This window comes from Mesitornis unicolor, unplaced genomic scaffold (genome assembly GCF_000695765.1).
Source record: "Mesitornis unicolor isolate BGI_N332 unplaced genomic scaffold, ASM69576v1 scaffold629, whole genome shotgun sequence".
NCBI lineage: Eukaryota > Metazoa > Chordata > Aves > Mesitornithiformes > Mesitornithidae > Mesitornis > Mesitornis unicolor.
In genome coordinates, this window is record NW_010209004.1 from 13,721 (window position 1) to 31,652 (window position 17,932).

At 51.6% G+C, this 17,932-nt stretch overlaps 1 protein-coding gene across 1 annotated transcript in view; it reads left to right on the top strand.

The window, feature by feature from the left end:
- The window catches only part of KSR2 (kinase suppressor of ras 2), a gene marked incomplete at its 5' end in the record, with an annotated part of 67,731 nt that overhangs the window by 7,925 nt on the left and 41,874 nt on the right, over nucleotides 1-17,932 (top strand). The window contains 2 exons of the mRNA XM_010192705.1: nucleotides 7-239; nucleotides 12,317-12,498. Coding sequence (XP_010191007.1) covers nucleotides 7-239; nucleotides 12,317-12,498 — 415 coding nt within the window. The remainder of the gene's footprint in view (nucleotides 1-6; nucleotides 240-12,316; nucleotides 12,499-17,932) is intronic.

A 17,932-nucleotide genomic window follows, 5' to 3' on the forward strand; every position in this document is an offset into this window, starting at 1 on the left:
CCCTCCCCACGCCAGCGCCACGCTGCTCACACCCCTCCACGCACCCCCAACATCGTCACCACCATGACGCCGCCGGGCACGCCGCCGGTACGCCGGAGGAATAAACTGAAGCCCCCCGGGACACCCCCGCCCTCGTCGCGAAAACTGATCCACCTCATCCCTGGCTTCACCGCGCTGCACCGCAGCAAGTCCCATGAATTCCAGCTGGGTCATCGCGTAGACGAGGCACACACCCCCAAGTAAGTGGGTGCCAGTGGGGTGATGAGCCCCCGTACCCTCAAGTGAGTGTGTGTCCCAGGTGCTGATGCACGGTGGGATGATGAACCCCATCCTAGCTCCTCTGGAAAGTGCTTTAGGCCCTACATGTTGAGGCGCGTGTTCTTTTTTTGTTTGTTTGTTTTGAGGTAGAAAAGCTCTTTGTGGCTCTAGCAGGCGGCAGGGGCGCTGCTGAGATGGTGCCTGCTTTGCTCCCTTGGAACCTCATTTTGGGAGTGTGGGGTGGATGGGGAGCACTGAGGGGGTTCAGGGCCACTGCTCGGCAAAGCTCCCCCGTGCCGGAGCGTGGCACAGGTGGGTGGGATGGTGGCTTTTTCACAGATGGTGGGGCTTTGCAGCTGCAGTGTTGGGACAAGAGCTGCATGTGGGTGCAAATGCATGTGAGAATGAAAAGGGAAGAATCATCAAGAATGATCTTTCAGCTGAAACACGGATGTATGGATATATAAGTCCTTATGGATATAACAGCGTATGTTCTAGAGACCTCCAATATGTTTTCCCTCCCTGGTGGTGGTTGCAGAAGGTTCTGACCGTACCATGGCTCCTTCCTGCTGCTCTTGCTCTGTGGCTCTGGTGCCAGCAGAGGCTGCTGCTGTGCAGGGAAAAGGCTTCCCAGCATAAACACACTCCCTCCCCTCCTTCTCCATCTCCTTCTCCCTCTATGAACCGGTCTCCTTTGGGCCTTTTTGGTGGCTGTGCTTGGAAAGCCCCTCTGCTGACTCAGCGTGGGGTGGCAGAGGGGACCCATGGCCACCTTGAGACATGATCTCCTCTCCCCGAGGATGTGTTGGGATGGAGCACGGCTGGTCCCCACTAACCTCCCAAAACTACCCTGTTTGTCCACACATGAACTGGAAAGGGTTAAAATCCAGTGCCTGTGCTGAGTGCCCCCTGGCTGCCAGACCCTGATGCCCCCCTGTTTGGACAGGAGGAGCCCGCATGGTGTGTGGGGTGGCAGATGTATTTGTGACTGCATCGTCACGGTGTCACTTGTGTTCCCATCATGTTCCCGAGGCTGCGGCAGCCATCGTTGCTGCATGAATTGAGCGCAGTCATCGTTCTCCCCTAGGCTGGGAGCTTTTGGTCTCTAAAGGCTTTTAGCTTTCGGGAATAAATTTATTTCAGCTGGACAATGCCTCCTGCATGGTCACCCTCCCCCTCATGCTTAGGCACTGGAAAGTCCTGTTTGCATCAATGCGTCTGCAGGAGCAAAGCCTCAGCAAGCAGCTGGGCTCCTCTCTTGCTTTTATTTGCATTTCAGCGTCTGATCCAAGCTCTCCCTTCAGCAGGTCTCACCGAGGGCAGAGCCTGCCTTCGATTCTTCCAAGCCATTTGATCCCCAGTGTGGTCATCGCGTGCTCTGGGTCACCTCGACATGAGGGCAAGGTTTGGACATGGGAGTTGGGACCTTACTTCAGCAAATCCTTTGCCCAGTGGTTTCTGAGCTGGATGGGGATGGGAGGCCTCGACTTTCCTGCAAGGGGAAAGAGCAGCAGAAGGAAATCATAAACAGGGTTTGCATGAACATGGTCATGTCCCCTCTTCCTTCATTGCTCTTGGCTTTCCTTTGGTCCCTGCCCAAATGCGTCCAGTTTGCCCAGCACTTCTGGTGCTCTCCTCAGCCGTGCTGGGCAACTTTATTTAATTCATGGTTAGGCAATTAATAGAGGAAAGAGAGAGCCAATATTAACAGGGCTCCGCCATGCTAGCATCCTACTAGGGGTTCAATCGTGTTGTTGTGGAAGGACCCAAGCTCCTGAAAGCCGCTCAGAGAACCGGGGAGGTTAATTTTCTCTAATGGCACTTAATGATTTTTCAGGAGGCAACCACTAAATCCTGCTTGCTAATCCCATTAGTGTTTCGGGATAGTAATTAGTATGTTAAAGAGGCAGCTTCTTCTTTTTTCCTCTTTTTTCCAGCAGAGGCATGCTGAAGTTTTACCTCTTTGTTAGCCTGGATGCGGTGGTTACGCTTTGCCCGGCACAGAGAAAAAGTGGCTTTTGGGGGCTGTTATCAGCTAATTCTTATTTTATAGCCTTGCCCATGCAATGCACATGTATTGTGGGGTTGGATTTTTTTTAGTGTCCGAGTCCTTTCTGCAGGAAAGAAGTTTCCTCCTGACCTCAAACATGGCATGGAGCTCATCCCTGAAATATGATTTTAAGCCTTCTCTGATCAATCCCCTCTGGTTTTAGCTGTGCCAGTGGGCTCTTGGTTTGCTTTGGATCATGGCTTTCTGTTCCCTGTGTCGTGTCGCAGCATGGGAAGAGGTGCTGGACCTGGAGAGCTGGAGCTTGGGGACAATGCTGGAGACCCTAGGTTCAGGGTGGCCACTCCTGGGGTGATTTTGGGTGTAGATTTATGCCCATACCAGCCTTTGCAGACCACTCTGTAAAGTAAAACACCACGGTATGTCTGGGAGAGTTTTAGCAGCAAGCAGGTCCTCTCTGGAGCCGAAGCCACCATGTACCACTTGACTCTTGATGACAGCTCATAAGTCTGCTTGCATTTTGTGTTTCAGAGCTTATTTCTAGGGTTTAATCCATCATTTTCATACACCGAGAACTTCTGAAGCAGGGGTTAAATTTCTTGAGCTCACAGCCTCAGATTTTTGTGCACAGAGCCTCCAGCTGTTGTCCGTAGCTCTGGGGTACGGAACATTACTCCTAAAAAGATCCCCTGGCTTCCATAAATCCACAATCTATAAACATCTCATGAATGGTCTTGAAACGGTAACAAAACATTTAGAGTGGTTGATAATATAATACCCATTTAATACCTCATGAATTCCACGGCCCATTTAAATCTTTCATGGATAGTTAATGATTATTCATCAGCAAGATGTCAGGGAAAAAAAAACCAAACTCTGAATGGAAGGTCTTAAAAATACATTAGTTGGGGAACAAAAGTCAAGCTAGTTAAGAGTGAGCTCAAGTGTGTTAACCCTTGGAAGGGCTTGTGTAAAATAGCTCTCTGGAGGCAAGACCTGCCCAAAGCAGTGGTTGGGTGGTCTTCATCCTTAGACCCATGCGAAGAGGAGGTGAGCCCAAAACCTCGTCCACTTCCCAGCTGTGGTTCCTTTTGCCACACTGGGTGTCTGGCCAAATTCCTGAACTCTGTGGCCTTCAAAGAGCAGCCTCCGGGAGGGGAGGACCGCAGCATATTGACAGTGAACTAAAGCGGCGTGACCTGGCGTGGCTGAGCCCCGGAGGAGATGCTGGACTCTCCCGAGGACTAACGTGAAGCAGCTGCTGAAGAGGACATGCAGTTTTTGGGGTGTACCTAGGTCGGGTCTGGGGTGGGAGGAGGATCCTCCAGCTCAAGTCAGCTTTATTTTGGGTAAGTTTTCAAAGAAGTTTCCTTATCCTGTATTGTTGCAATTGCATTTGAGGCATTGATACAGATAGAGTTAGGTGTTCTGGTTGAAAAGGCTTGTGATGGTCATCCTCCTTGCCTTTAGCCTTGTTGACATTGAGGTTGTTTTCAAAATCAGGATAAGGATATCCTGAAAAGATAAAGTCAGATGTGAAGTTCACGTCTGATCTGCTGATAGAACACGTATCTTTTTTTTTCTTTTTCTTTTCCCTTGTATTATTTCCAACTCTGAATCAACTCTAACTTGATACTTTCTCTGTTATGGGGTTGTTTTTTTCCATCCCATGTAACAGAGAAACCCCTGAGAACAGAGTATCTCCTGTGGCACTTGGCTGAGTCTAATGTAGGATCCTACTTGGGGCATCTAGGCAGAGAGGTGAAAGACTGAATGAGTCCTAGACTTACAGAAATGTAGGACCAGAGGTTTTCTCCACTGTCCCCACCACACTGGGCAGCTTGCAGTTGGACTGTCCCTCAGAATTAATCATCTAAGCTGGGCAAAAATGCTACTGAGTGATAGAGCATTTGTTCTGCTGCTCTGCAACCTTTATAATAATGATGTTTTTCCCTTGTATCAATTCCAGTCAACGCTTCCACCAGGTAGATCAATTATTTGATATTCTGTGTGGTCAGGATTCGAAAGAGCGGCATTTGAGATGGCTCTGGTGCCTGGTGTCTCTGACATTTCCTGGGCTTGGGAAGGCAGGTGGGCCCTTGGCACTGGGGACAGGCAGGAGATTGATGTTGCAGAGCAGGTGGATGCAGCGGGACACTGCCAACATGTGCAAATAATCTGTGCACAGCATCTTCAGCATTGTGTTATTCATCCTGCATGGTGTCTGAAAATACAGAGACCTGAGTGGTACATCTGCAAGGGGGAGAGCACTGAAGTGCGGGAATTTGGAGAGCAAAAGAAGCAGCATCTCCCTCTGTGTTTCCAAATAATCTTTCCGATTAATCTCGATGCCTTTGGTGGTGAGTCGGGGCTGTGGAGTTTTGAACAGGTCCTGGATCATCTCCAGCTCTCTCAAAGTATGGTCTGCACACCGTGCCTTGACAGTGACGGGTAGCCTCCGTAACAAACTGGCGCTCTGCTGCAATTATCCCACTGCTCTGGGCTGCGGTTCTCCTTAGGTATGTCATTAATGTTAATTACTGCTGTGGTGTTCCATCAAGAGGAGCAGGAGCTTTAACATGCTTGGAGGAGAAACTTTTCACCGTGTCCTTTAATGAGAAGTTGAGCCTCCTTTCGCCACTTTGAAAGCAGAGACCGTGGTTATGAATTTAGATAAAGATTAACATCTCGGGAGTGGTGGCAGAGCTCTCTGCTGCCGGCACCATTGCCTGATGTGCTGCCTCCATGGTGTCCACGTGGGAGGAGAGGGCATGGCAAGGGCAGGTGCTGTGGGCAATGTCCCAGGGTGGTGAACAGGAGATGGAATGATCACTGCTGGTCATGATACAACCGTGCTTGAGCTCTTCTCAGCACTCTTGTCCAGTTGTAGCTCTGCAGGAAAGACATGAAGCAGCTTCTCTGTCCTCTTCTTTGTGGTCCAAGAGGTTGGTGAGTGGATTTCATCACCCACTGCTGTGGTCAGCGAAGTGCTCAAGCAGATGGTGTGTTGCCCAAGCAAGCGCTCCATTGGCTTCCTTGGCAATAAAGAAATGAAGACCTAGAAGGCAGAGATAGCAGGCTTCCCAAAAAGACATAAGACTACTCTGACTTCTTTTCAAAGAGCCGATCAAGTCCACCGTGCATAAGCAACCTGAGATCCAGAGGCAGCCTGCAAGCGAATCACAGAGAAAAATTGCCCCAAGTGCCTTCTGAGATGAAAGGTTTGCAGGGCTGTAGTTAGTTAGGTTCATCAACCTCCACCTCAGGGCTTTCCAGCCACGGGCGGTCCATACTTTTCCCTCTGGTAGTATGATTTTTTGAGAATTTCCTCCCAAAACAGGTCTGGGTGTGTGTGTGGGCACCCGGGCCACGCTGTGTGTTGCTCTTCTCATGTTAATGCAAGAGAGTAGGCAGGTGCTTGAGTTGATCACATCCCTTTTCTTAGTTGGGTTTTGCAAGCATGGAGGTGATGGTGGCTGGGAAATGAGGTCTTGCACTGGTGGAGAGCCCTGTGGTCTTCAGTCCACTCATTCCTTTCCTGTGAGGACAGGCTGAGAGAGTTGGGGTTGAGCTTACTGTGGCATTTCAGTACTTAAAGGGGGCTTATAACAAAGATGGAGAGGAACTTTTTAGTAGGGCCTGTAGCAATAGGACAAGGGGTGATGGTTTTAAACTAAAAGGGGAGAAATTCAGACTAGATATAAGGAAGAAATTTTTTACGCTGAGGGTGGTGCAACACTGCCACAGGTTGCCCAGAGTGGTGGTAGAGGCCCCATCCCTGGAGGCATTCAAGGTCGTGTTCGCTGGGGCTCTGGGTAACCTGGTCTAGTTGAAGATGTCCCTGCTCATTGCAGGAGGATTGGACCAGGTGACCTTTAAAGGTCCCTTCCAACCCAAACCATTCCATGAGTTTATGATTTGTATGGGAAAAAATGCCTGGAGCTGGCCTACCTGGCTGAGGCTGTGTTGTTTGGGGCTGGAAAAACGCACTCATCCAGATGCAAATGATGAACAACTCAGAGCTGAACCCGTGTGGACGTGGCCTCAGCAACAGGAGACTCAACCTCACCATCCTTGGTTGGCCACAGCCGGTGGTGCTCATCCACCACCACCCTTGTGTGTCCCTCAAGGAAACGTGGTGTTGGAAATGAAGATAACAGGAAGGGTTTAATGAGAAACAGGACCTGCTTCAGGATCTTGGCAATTAGCTTCTCCAGCTCCTTCCATGCAGCAGCTTGCGTCTGCTCCGAGCGCCGTTCCTGCTGCCCTCCCGCAGCACTGTCTCGTCGGCCCGTGAGTCCCGGGAGAGGGGAAAAAGCCTCTTTGGCTCGAGCTCCCTTCAAAGAATTTCCCAGCTTTATAATTTGCAGCCATAATAAAAAGTTAGTCTGTATGCTACGAAAAGAGAATAATAGATCAGTAAGACTTGAACCTTGAAATTCAGCCACCCAGGGAAGTGGGGATAGGCACTTGGATAAATATTTAACTGTCGAGGCTTTGATATGAAGAACCTGCTTTTCCTCTGTCTGGAGGAGGAGGGGTTTGTTGCCTCTTACAGTAATGAGGAGGGTAAATGTAACGTCTGGTGGATATTCTCTTTTTTTTTTAAATATCAAGCTAGTATTGCACAGAGCTTGTTCAGCTCTGGGTGTATAATGAAGAAATTTCTTCTCTTCAGGCAGGTTCCAATAATTCACTGGCTTTACCTACGTGTTTGCCTTGAACCCTGAAAATGTTACAGCAGCTGGGGCCGTCCTCGCTGCATGGGGACGGATGCACGACAGCACTGTGTGGGGATGCCGTAGGTTTGTTCTCATGCACAAATGGTGACCTGGTGCCTTCTTTTTGGCTGTGATGGCTCCAACCATGGGTAGTTTTGGTCCAGACTCCCTAAACCTGTTGGTTTGGGGATGCTTGTGCTGCTTGGCCAGGAAAGTCACCTGGAGTTTTGTGGGTTTTTGGGAATCCCTGGAGAAAGGAGTTGGGTTTTGCTGGCCTTGGGAACCCAACAGGAAGGGAGCAGAACTGGCAGCTCTTCTTGCAACAGAAAAATATGCAAGAGTAAATCTGTGAGGTTTTCTTCTCTTCTTTTTGTCATTGCACACGGGTGCTGCTTGCTCCCAGCGGAGTCACCTGCCTGGTGCAGACGGGCAGAGCCTCGCAGTCTGCTGCAGCGCGGGGGAAGCATTTCACCTTCTCCTTCCTCTGATTTAATACAGAATATTGTGCAATTAAGGCAGTCAAAAGGCCATCAGTCTTCTGGGCTGAATCCTGACCGAGGCTGTGCGCTTCAGGCCAGGCGGCAGCGATCTTTAATCCTTTGCAGAGAGCTAACTGAAATGCCGATGAGAGGAATTTTTTTCCCCACCCTCTTCCCCTTCCTTTAAAAGAAATGCTTGCACTGAAATTGGAGCTTACTGGAAAGGAGTAAATCAGTGAATAAAACAGCAGTCAGCCGCAGGCTCAACTCACCTGTTTTGCCTAAATTTTAAATTTAACCTCCTGGTTTTCTTTATTACAGTATTACCAGCAAGTGAGAACAAATCCCTGCAGAGTAGATAATTATTTGCCTGATTTCCATTTTTTATTTAAGAAGCGAACGCTGCCCGGTTGCAGGGGACCGGTTGGTGAGTCCCCTTTGTGCTGCTCTTTGGGATGGCCGTGGGTCAACCATAGCCCTGGGCAGAGCTGTACATGGGGTGACCCTATGGCTGTGTCATCCCCACTCTCCATAACGTATAGGTCTGCCCATGCCCATCCTCATAAACCAACTCCTGCCAGTGAGCGCATCCCACTCTTCCAGGCTGTGAATCACCCGGGAACACTCCAGCTTTCGCATAGCTGAGCTCTGCGTGTCCTCGTCAGGACCCCATAGCATCCGTACCATCCCTGCATCCTGTCAGTCCCTGCCTGATGCACATAGAGCCTCACTGGGGCTGCAAGGAGTGACGGGTGCTTTGTCCTGGGCGTCTGCTTCTGTTTTTCACTGCCTGTTGAAACCCTCTATTTTTTCCCCGAAGCCAGTGATAAGCGTTTGACTGATTGCCCGGAGCAGGCAGGGATGAGCCATTCAGTCCGGATTGACACCTTAAAGGGCTTTGCATTAAGTGCTTCCAACAAGCTGGGCTATTTTTTTTTCTCTCTTTATTTGAAAACCATCATCATCTATTTAACAAATTCGTGCATGAAATTATGTCCCTAATAGCTGGCAATTACCTGCCTGTGCATGGGATCAGGACTTTCCTGAGTATCCACATCTGCCTCTGGCAAAATTTAGCCCTGATGCTCCTGCAAGCGCTGGTCTGGGGTTTTTTGGGTGCAGGTGCCATGTTTGATGTCCCCCCTGGGAGATGCGCTGGGAAGACAAGGATAAAAAATGAGGTGGTTTTGGGCCGTGCAGGGGGTTGGGGGGCAGCAAGAGGTAACAGAGCAGGCTGAGAGATGCTGGGGTGGCTCTTCATGGTCCAGGAGCAGTTTGGCGGCTCACAAAGTGGGAAGAGCTCTAAATTGGGGATTTCAGATAGGAATTGGGAAACTGAGGGCTGTGTGGGGCAAGGTCTGGCCCCGTCTCACTGGTGGGGAGCCCAGCACCCCTGTAGAGAGGGTGCTTGGTGCCTGCAGAGCCCCTGGGGCTGCTTCTGTAGTCACCTCAGGTTGTCTCCTAGATTTTGGGGAGCTTCAAGCCTAGAGAAGGACCATGCATGGTTCTTTTGGCTCCCCACAAACCCTTTAAAGCCAAAATCCAAAATCACTGGTATAATAACCTCCCTTTTCCCCCTGCCTGGCACTTGCGGCCTCTCCCGACAGAGGCTGGAGGCTCATTTGGGGAGCTGCCCAGCTGTGACGGGTGGTAAATGGTCCTTACTGGGGCAGGGAGGTATTGGCACCATCTCAGTCACCCCCTCTGCAGCTTTTGCAGAGCTGTGTGGTGCTTTTCCCTTCTCCATTGGTATTTCTGTATAATCACCAGAATGTTTTAGGGGGCCACTCGCCTTTTTCTGCTCCCTCCGCCCCACCCCCAGCAAAGCAGCTGAGAACTTGCCAGCTTCTGGAGTGGTCTGAAATGGGGTTTAATGGGGGGATTAGTGCAGCCAAGACTCCGAGCACCAAAGCAGGGCTGGCCAGTTGTGCACTGCACTTCACTGATTCCTCTTGATCTGGCTGGGGTTTGATTGCCTGAGATCCCAGCAGTGAGATCCAACCTGGTCCCCACCCAAGAGGAGGGGGTCTGCTGCTGTCTGGGGGCTTTACCCCTATGGAAAATTGAATTAATCTGATGTTGTTGTTGTTATTATTTTATTTTTTATTATTATTATTATTACTAAAAAATCCCCTATTTTGCTTCTGCTGTCCTCACTGGGTTTGGAAGCATAGCAAGGGAGTGTTGCCCAGCGGAGCCTGGCACAGAGGGGGGACTCCTCCTGCCCTTGGAGTTTGGGGTCTGGGGGGCTCTGGGCTGTGCTGGAGGGTTTATACTGGGAGGACCACGATGCATTTCCAGCACATGGTTTTTTTCCCTGCTTATGCGATGCTGGCTTGGATAAATGAGGGAATACAGAAATGTTGGGTGAAGATGGGTGAAACTGCTCCCGGGAATTGAGAGTTGAGGCCGGCAGTGGTGAGGGGGCCAAGGGGAACCGTCCCAGTCTCACTCCAGGATGCTGCAGTGTGAACAGGCAGATGTAGGAGGCCCATGAGGAGTGGGCTGTGACCCCCTGCCCATGGCAGCATGTTCCCTGAGTGGTGCCCATGGCTGGCCTCATCCTGCACACCTGCTCTGAGGACTGTGCAACAGGGGCAGGATTTGACCCTCTTTTGACTCAGCTGGGTGCTGTGGGCTCTGTGGTTGCATCCTGTCCTGGTGGTGCCCCCATGGAGGGGCAAGCCACCACCTCAGCCTTAACAGGCACTGTTCGAGCAGGACTCAAAGCTTGAGAAGCACCAAGTGCTTGCACACACCCAGGGAAGAGAAGGTGCTAATCTTCCCTCAGTCCCCCAGCACCCCAGGGGCACCTCAGGGGGCATCCCTAACAGCTGGGACACTGTTGTCCCCAGTGCAGGGGTGCTTGCAGCAGGATGCCCTGTCCCTGTCACCCGCCTGCAGCAGACTTGCTAGGGGTGAGGATGCTTCTGCTGCAGCATCCTGCTCCTCTCTTTGGTGGCTTTGCTCCCTGTTCCCCTCTTCTGGGACAGGAAAAGGGGTCGAGGCCATGATGATACAGCCCTTGTTGGTCACTCAGTTGGATGTTTGTGTCTATTTATTAATTTATTTGGTTTTTTTTCCTGGAGAAACAGGGAGAGAGAAAAATCTCTCTCTGTCCAAAATCACTCATCTTTCCTAATAATGAGAGCTGTCACCAGCCCTGCTTGGCGAGGAAATGATGCTCGCAGTAAATATTTGGTCTGGAACTGATTTATGGGTGGAAAAAAATGAGATTAGTGGCTAATCACTGCGTTGCAGGAAGTGCTTTCGATCAAGTGTGAGGGCCGAGCTCTCAGGGAGCTGGGGCCATGCCCACACTGGGGGCTTTGGTGGAGATGCTGAGGTTGTGCTGTTGGGTTGGGTTGGGATTGAGCATCAACGACTTCTCCTTGCCTTGGTGCTTTGCAGATTTGCTTTAAGGACTGGGGCTTTAGGGTCAGGGGCAGCTCAGGACCCTGGCAGGGCATCACCCCCATGGGTGCCAAGCCAGGAGCACCCAACAAGGTCGTTCCAGCCACTCTTGAAGCAGCCACAGTTTTTCCTGTGCGAGGAAACAATTAGCTTATTAAAGGGCGGTTTAATTTTCTTCTGCTAATGTGGGCTGGCAAGCACAGCACAGTCATTTCCTACCCACTGGCACGGCCAGATGCCCCCTGGGCACTGCCGGGACCTGAGGTGGGGGGGCAATGGCCCTGGGGACTGCGGGCAGGAGCGAGTGTCTGAGCTTGGGCAGGTCTCCGATTGAAGTTACTGGAGTGGTGGCAGCAGAGAAGGACCCAGTGGTTGTAAATCAACGTGTTGGTGTGTGCAGGAAAGGGGCCGCTGGACACAAAGAAAGTTTTGAGACTAAGCGGCACCTGGGTTTGCCTAATTTTAACAATATCCCCAGGAATCGAAGGCAGCAGGTTGAATTGGAGGCTGTGACTTGGTTGTGTGTCAATGCCAGCTGCGTCACCTGTGAGAAAATCCTCTCCGGCCGCTCCTGAGCTGAGTTGCTGGGAGGGAAGGAGGTGATGCCCAGGAGCTATCGCACTGCTCGCCCTGTGCTCACATCAGGGTCTCTGCCCCAGATCCTCCACTCTAGCCCAGCCCTTGGCTGTGCTCAGTTCCCCTGCTTGGGCCCTAAAATGAATGTAGGTGATGTTAAATGGCGCTAAAATTGGAGCAGGGGCTGAGTGCTGGTGAGGAGGATCTGAGGCCAGTGCCGCTGCAATGCACAGACAGCAGCATCTCTTGGCCCTAGTAGCACATCTTGAGCTTAGCAGCATCTCTCAAGCTTAGCAGCACTGCGAGTGCCTAAATCCATTTAAGTTGCTGTAGCAAGCAATCTGAATCCGCTCCATAATTCCTCCATGCCTCAGTGTGTGTGGTGTTTTGGGCTGTGGATGAGCTCTCTGTGTTGGTTCCCATGGGAAGCAAGCCTTGTCCTGGGCAGGCAGCCTCTGAGCCGGTATAATTTGGACCACAGCAGCACGTCCAGCCCTTTTGTCCCCAAATGGTACAACTTGACTACCTGAGGTCTTGTGCAAAGACATTTGAGGACTCAGACATTCAAGCATGCCTTTTAACCGCCCTTGGTTTGGGGCACTGAGGGATGATGAGCTCTCAAATGCAACAGGTTCCTTCATGAAAATTGCCTTTTTTGATATAGGGGAGGGATTGAATATTCTTGTAGGGATACAGGTCTAATTATCACTTAAGCTCGTGAGGCAGCGCAGCATCTCCCCGCATGAGCAGGTACCCCATGGGTGCCACTGTTCCCTCGGTGCCTCACCTATGAGTAAATTCCCTCTCTGTTCCTTGTCCTTCACTTTTCTCTCCTTTTTTTTCTTCCTTCTTCCTTCCAGAGTCAAGAAAAAGACCAAGCCCTTGAACCTCAAGATCCACAACAGCGTGGGCAGCTGTGAGAACATCCCTGCACAACGCTCCCCGCTCCTCTCCGAGCGCTCCCTGCGCTCCTTCTTCGTGGGGTACCCGCCTTTCCTCCCCTCCACCCCACCGGTCCACACCGAAGCCACCTTCTCAGCCAGTGAGTCCCAGTTACCCTTGCTGTGCGGTGGGTGATGGTTGATGCCAAGCAGAGGATGTGGTGGTGAGGAGCTCAGGGTGATGGTCTGGAGGACGTTGGTTGAGAGTTGCATGGCGAGCACAGCCCTCGTGTAGGTGCCTCGCATCAGTGTTTAGGGATATGTGAGTGCTCCTGGGCAAATATAAGCCTGGAAATTTGAACATATATATATGAAACCACTGTCATATTGAATATTGATTTATGCAAAGAGGTGTGCTCTTGTGTACTGCAAGAACATGGGTGCAGGCGGGTGGCTGCTGTCATCTGGAAAAGCCATGAGCCTTTCCATGCCACCTAGGCTGGTGGCACAGGCCGGCTGTCACTTGGAAGTGTCTTTTTGGGTTTTTCTGGTCATCCTTACTGCTTGGCTGTGGGTTATCAGAGAGGGTTTGCAGGCAGCACCCCTTCCTGCCCATCCAACCCCCCCGCACCCACAGGTTTTCCCCCTCTCGACACATCTCACCGGGTGGGAAGCGGCACTGGGACGGCTTTACTGGCCACCCTGAGCACCAGTTTGCAGGCACTGGATGCTGGTGTGATGGGGCAGTTCCTTTGCCCTGCTTTCATTCCTCCTAGCCATCTGCGAGGCAAAAACTCATGATTCCTTTATTTATTTATTTTATACACCAAACAGCTGCTGTTTAGGATTTTTGAAGGGTCTTCGAGCTATTTCTGCCATCCTTTTGCTTCCCTTTCTTTGGCTTTGGGGCCAGTGGGACCTGGCAGGAGCTCTGCGGTCAGGCAACATTATTTCTAGTGATATCCAGTGACCCAACTCTTGCCAGTACAACCAGCAGCTTTCCCTGAAGCGAGGGGTATTTTTATATCCTGCTCCCCCTGCGGCGTCACCTGAGTTCAACTTTCAGCCTGGAATGATGGGGATTAGCAGACCAGAAACTGAGAAATAAACCCCATTCTCGGTGAACCCCCGCCGTGTCTCGTTGCATTTAGGTCTCCTCACGCCTCGGCATTGGATTACAGCCCGTGGTATGATGGCCTGATGCGATGTGGCAATGCAGGACCATGATGCGATGAGAAGTGATGGGCTATCAAATGACTAACGCTGCTGGAGAGGTGTCTCTTCTCGTTTCCTTTGGCCCTCCGGCTTTCTTGCCTTCCGTGAACCTTTGTTTTCTGGTCTAGATGTGAGCTGTGGGCAGAGGGGCTTGACTGCACCAGCCTGGTTGATCCCTGTTGAGAGGTTTTAGCATCAGCTAAACCATTTGGTCCTGCAGGATCAGTATCTATGCACTGAGCAACCCTTGCTTCTGGGGACCTGCGAGGAAAATTTGATGCAGGGAAAAAAAGACTCCTGCTAGATGATAGTTTTTCTAGCTCTCTTGTGTTTCTGCATAATTTCTGTACTGGTGGCCTCATCCTCGAGCTGTGTCCTGGGTTTCTGCCTCTGCCTTCCACATTTGCTTTCTGGTTTGTGACCCAGTGGGAAAAACGGCCACATCCTGCGTGCAGCAGCTGGGAGTTGAGTTGGGAGGGAGATGGGATTTAATGGAGCTTGATGCCAGGGTTCGTTACCTTGCCAGGAGAAGATGAGTTATGCCAAGTGGTGTGGGGGTGGTTGTGTTTGTGAGGAGGAGCAGATATCTCTGCAGCTTTCCCCATGCCCCACGTTGCCGTTACAGGACCTGGGTGGCTCCCCCCAGCTCAGGCATACAATGCTTTGCATGTCCTTGGGTCCCCTGCTCTCTTAGAATGGTTTTGGTTGGAAAAGACCTTCAAGATTGTCAGGTCCTCTTCTCACTGCTGTTCTCGCTGGTCCAAAGCACCAGGGCTTGTACCAGGTTGTGCTCCGTGAGGCTCACCATGAGTGTGAGCCAGTACATTGTGCTCACCCCCCATCCCAAGGACCTCCCTGTCCCCATCCTTGGGACACAGACATGGTTTGGTCACCCAAGCTCTTCCCAATATCCCATCCCTATGACCATGGGCTTTTATAAAGCTCCAGCAGGCAAATGCCTTTTCTCTTTTTCTCCCGTGAGATCAGCATGGCAGCACCTGATGCACTCAGGATTGATGAGGAATTCCTTCCCTAAGTACCAAAACCGAAAAATGTTGTTTTTGTCAGATTGAGATGCAGGAGAGGAGCCCGGCGAGCCCTTGGCGAGACCCCTCTCTCCCCAGCTGTCTCTCGATCTGATCTCTTTTCAACAGCCAGCACATCTTGCTGCTTGTGGCAGGAGCATGCTCCCATCTGAATCATCTCTGGTCCTGCTCAGATGCGGGTTTGGATGCTTCTCTCTTATTTTTAATGACTGATTTGCCCTGATAGGAGTGGATTTTCACAGACGTGGAGCAAGAGCACAAGGGCTGACAGCAGACGCTTTCTCCTGCAGCCCAAATCTTGCTGGAGGGGTGAAGTCCTCTTCAGACAGGGCCAGGATCCCCACAAATTTTGGTTTTGAATTGGCTTTTCCTTAGCAGCTCTTGGAGGTGAAGCAGAAAGGGGGGAAGTAAAGACTTTTGGGGTGCCCTTGAAATCTAGCTTAGCTCTGGAATAGACCAGCCCTGTGTCTGAGGGACAGAAGACAGGTCCTTCCAGTACCTGCTCTTGGTGCATCTGGTCACTCCTGGTGAATGAGTGACCACCAGAGGTGTGTTGTTACTTTGCGACAGGATTTAGGACCCAACGCTCTGTGACTTGGCTACAAGCACCCAGAAATCAGGTTGGATCTTCTCCTTTTTATTGTAAAGGCTTATGTCTGGTAGGTCCTGTTTGCATCTCCATTATCTGGGTGACCTGGAGGCAGCTGGCATTGCTCCCGGGCTGTGCCTTCTGCCTGTCCTCTCTCTGCTGTCACTGTGTGCATCCAGATCAGGTCACCTGCTTGATGGTCTCCAGGATGGCCCAGCAACGTCGTTTCTGCCCTGGACTATTTAAAACAAAAGGAGGTGGAAGGAAGGACAGAAAAGGCTGCGTGTGTCTTTGCTGTGCTAGGACAGAAAAACGAGCACCCAGGCACGTGGCTGTGGAGGAGCGTCCTCACCACTGCCCCTCCTCCAGTGTCCAACACTGCAGAAGGGAAGGAGCACCCAATGCAACCCAACCCAAGACCTTGTGTGTACTAGGAGAGAAAACCCATCATCTGTCCCCAGTGGCCCATAAACTGAAGCTGTGTGTGAGGCTTCTTCACACAGGGACATTGCTCAACACCTTCCTGCAGCACACAGTTGATAGGGTCTTTCTGTGGCCTGGGAGCAAGACAAGAGCCACGGAGCATCCCTTGGTACATGGAGTTAGGAGCAGTGACCCCTGAAAGCCTTTGTCTTGTTCCTGGAGAGCCGATTGTGGCTGTTTTAATGTGGTCTCCAGTGATGTCCACCTCCCATCTCCTCATCACCTGTTGCCTTTGGTGCTGCTCTGGCCATGTCCCTCGTGGGTCACATCTCCTGGATCCTGGTCCTGGCGCTTGCTCTTGGCTCTGTGACCGAATACTCTGCGGTTTGCTTCTGCTGTGGTAGGCTGTGCCTACCGGGGGCTTGGGCGGTCAACCAGTGGTGGCCAAGCAAGCAGCAAGTCCTGAGATACCACCAGAGCTCCTTGTGCTTCCTTGAACCCTGGTGACCTGCAAAAGAGCCCTCAGAAGAGCTGGTGTTGGGTAGACGTGGCTGGCAGAGAAGGATTCAAGAAAATGTCTAGTGAATCAAGCCCTGCACTGGGAATCCAGAAGCCCTAGATCCGGCTGTTCTGCTGGAAAGGGCCAGACAGGACTTCAGAACACGATGCTGGTGTTGGGGGTGCCAGTGGCACATGCATTAGAAGCTGTGCCATTCAGTCCATGGCTCCTCTCTGCAGGCATCCCATCCCTGATGCTAAGGTGAGAATATACTTCTCCTTGATGCTGTCCCAACCCAAACCGCCTTCAGCAGGGGACTTCCCAAGCAGGACATAATTTCTTTGTGACCATCAGTGGTTTTCTCCTCCCTGAGCCTGCCTTGCTGCCGGTACCAGCCATGGTACGAGCACTCCATGGCCATGTTGGCAGCCTGGCTGGGAGCTTCCCACAGCCCACATCTGGCTGCCTTACCATCGGGCTGCTCCAGCCGGCAGCACGGCACTGGAAGGATCCCTACCCTGGCAGCAGAGCCGAAGAATACGGCTTTGTCTGGGTAAGCCTAATTGACCCTGCCGGGCTGCGAATTAAGGGGGGGGGTGGAAATCACAATGCGAGTATTTAAGCCGGCAAAGCGACTGAACATGACATTTCGGCTGTATAAATAGGATTGTCATGCTGCAAAGAGGAACTGCCGGGATTATCAAGTGACTCTGTTTTCTTATTAGAGAGATGCTCTGAGAATCGCTCTGCTATCCTCGGCTGCTTCGGATGATCCCTCGGCAAGGGCTGGGGTTTGATTTCGACCCTTCAACCGTTGATTTCAACGCACTGGATCATGTGTCTGTCCACAATGGGGCCACTGTGGGGACGTTGCTGGGTTTGGACTGGGCTATGTACATTTGCCCCCTGCACTGATGGAGAGGGCAGGTCGATCCCCATTTTAGCTTGAAACCTGCATGGATTTTATATCCGAGTGTCGCTGCAGCAGCTGAGCTCTTTGGGGATCTCTCTCAACCTGTTTTGGCCCTTAAACGGGGCAGAGCGAGGGCTGAGGTGTCTCGTGGAGGGAGTTTGCACCCTTGGGTGCACCCTTTGTCAGGTTATGGTTGGATTTTATGATCTTAGAGGTCTTCTCCAACCAAATGATTCTATGATGTGGTCCCTGGGCTGTGACTTCTGCCTGGGGATGAGGTGACAGAGACACACCCGATGCTGGACCTGTTGTGGTTGTCTTCCAGGTGGTTGTTGAACTGTTTTGGGAGGAGGGTGCACCCCAATGTCTCCCCACAATCTCTCCAGGGAACTCAACTGCCCTGGGGCTGGTGCTGGAAATGTTTTGGTGTCTGCCTGGAGTAGATGGGGTCTGAAGGATGTCTACAGACAAGTGCAAAGTCTCCTGGCCGTTACTTGGCTTAGTGGTGATTCATCCCGGGATGCTTTCCAAGTTCACTTCCATCGGTTTTATCCATTCCATTCATAATGTGAACGCCGCCCAACACTGTTTGTTGTAGTAGGAGAAGGAGGGCTTGTTTATCGGGCTGTCACCATGATGGATAACGTGTTCACACCAATTCCCTGGGCATCCAGAAAGGTGCCAGGAGATGATGAAGGGGAATAGTGTGCCAAAACATGGTCCCCGTCGGTGCAGTTCGGCACAGCTGCCAGCCCCAGGTGATGCTTCTGGCATATTCAGTGAGGGTGTTGGGGCTTGTAGAGGGCATCGCTGCCCCCCCTAGTCTGCCCCAGGGAGGGTGGAAACCCAAAATAAACAAAACAGAGGAGCTCTGGCTGCTCTTCTCCATGCAGGAGATGCCCAGGCATCT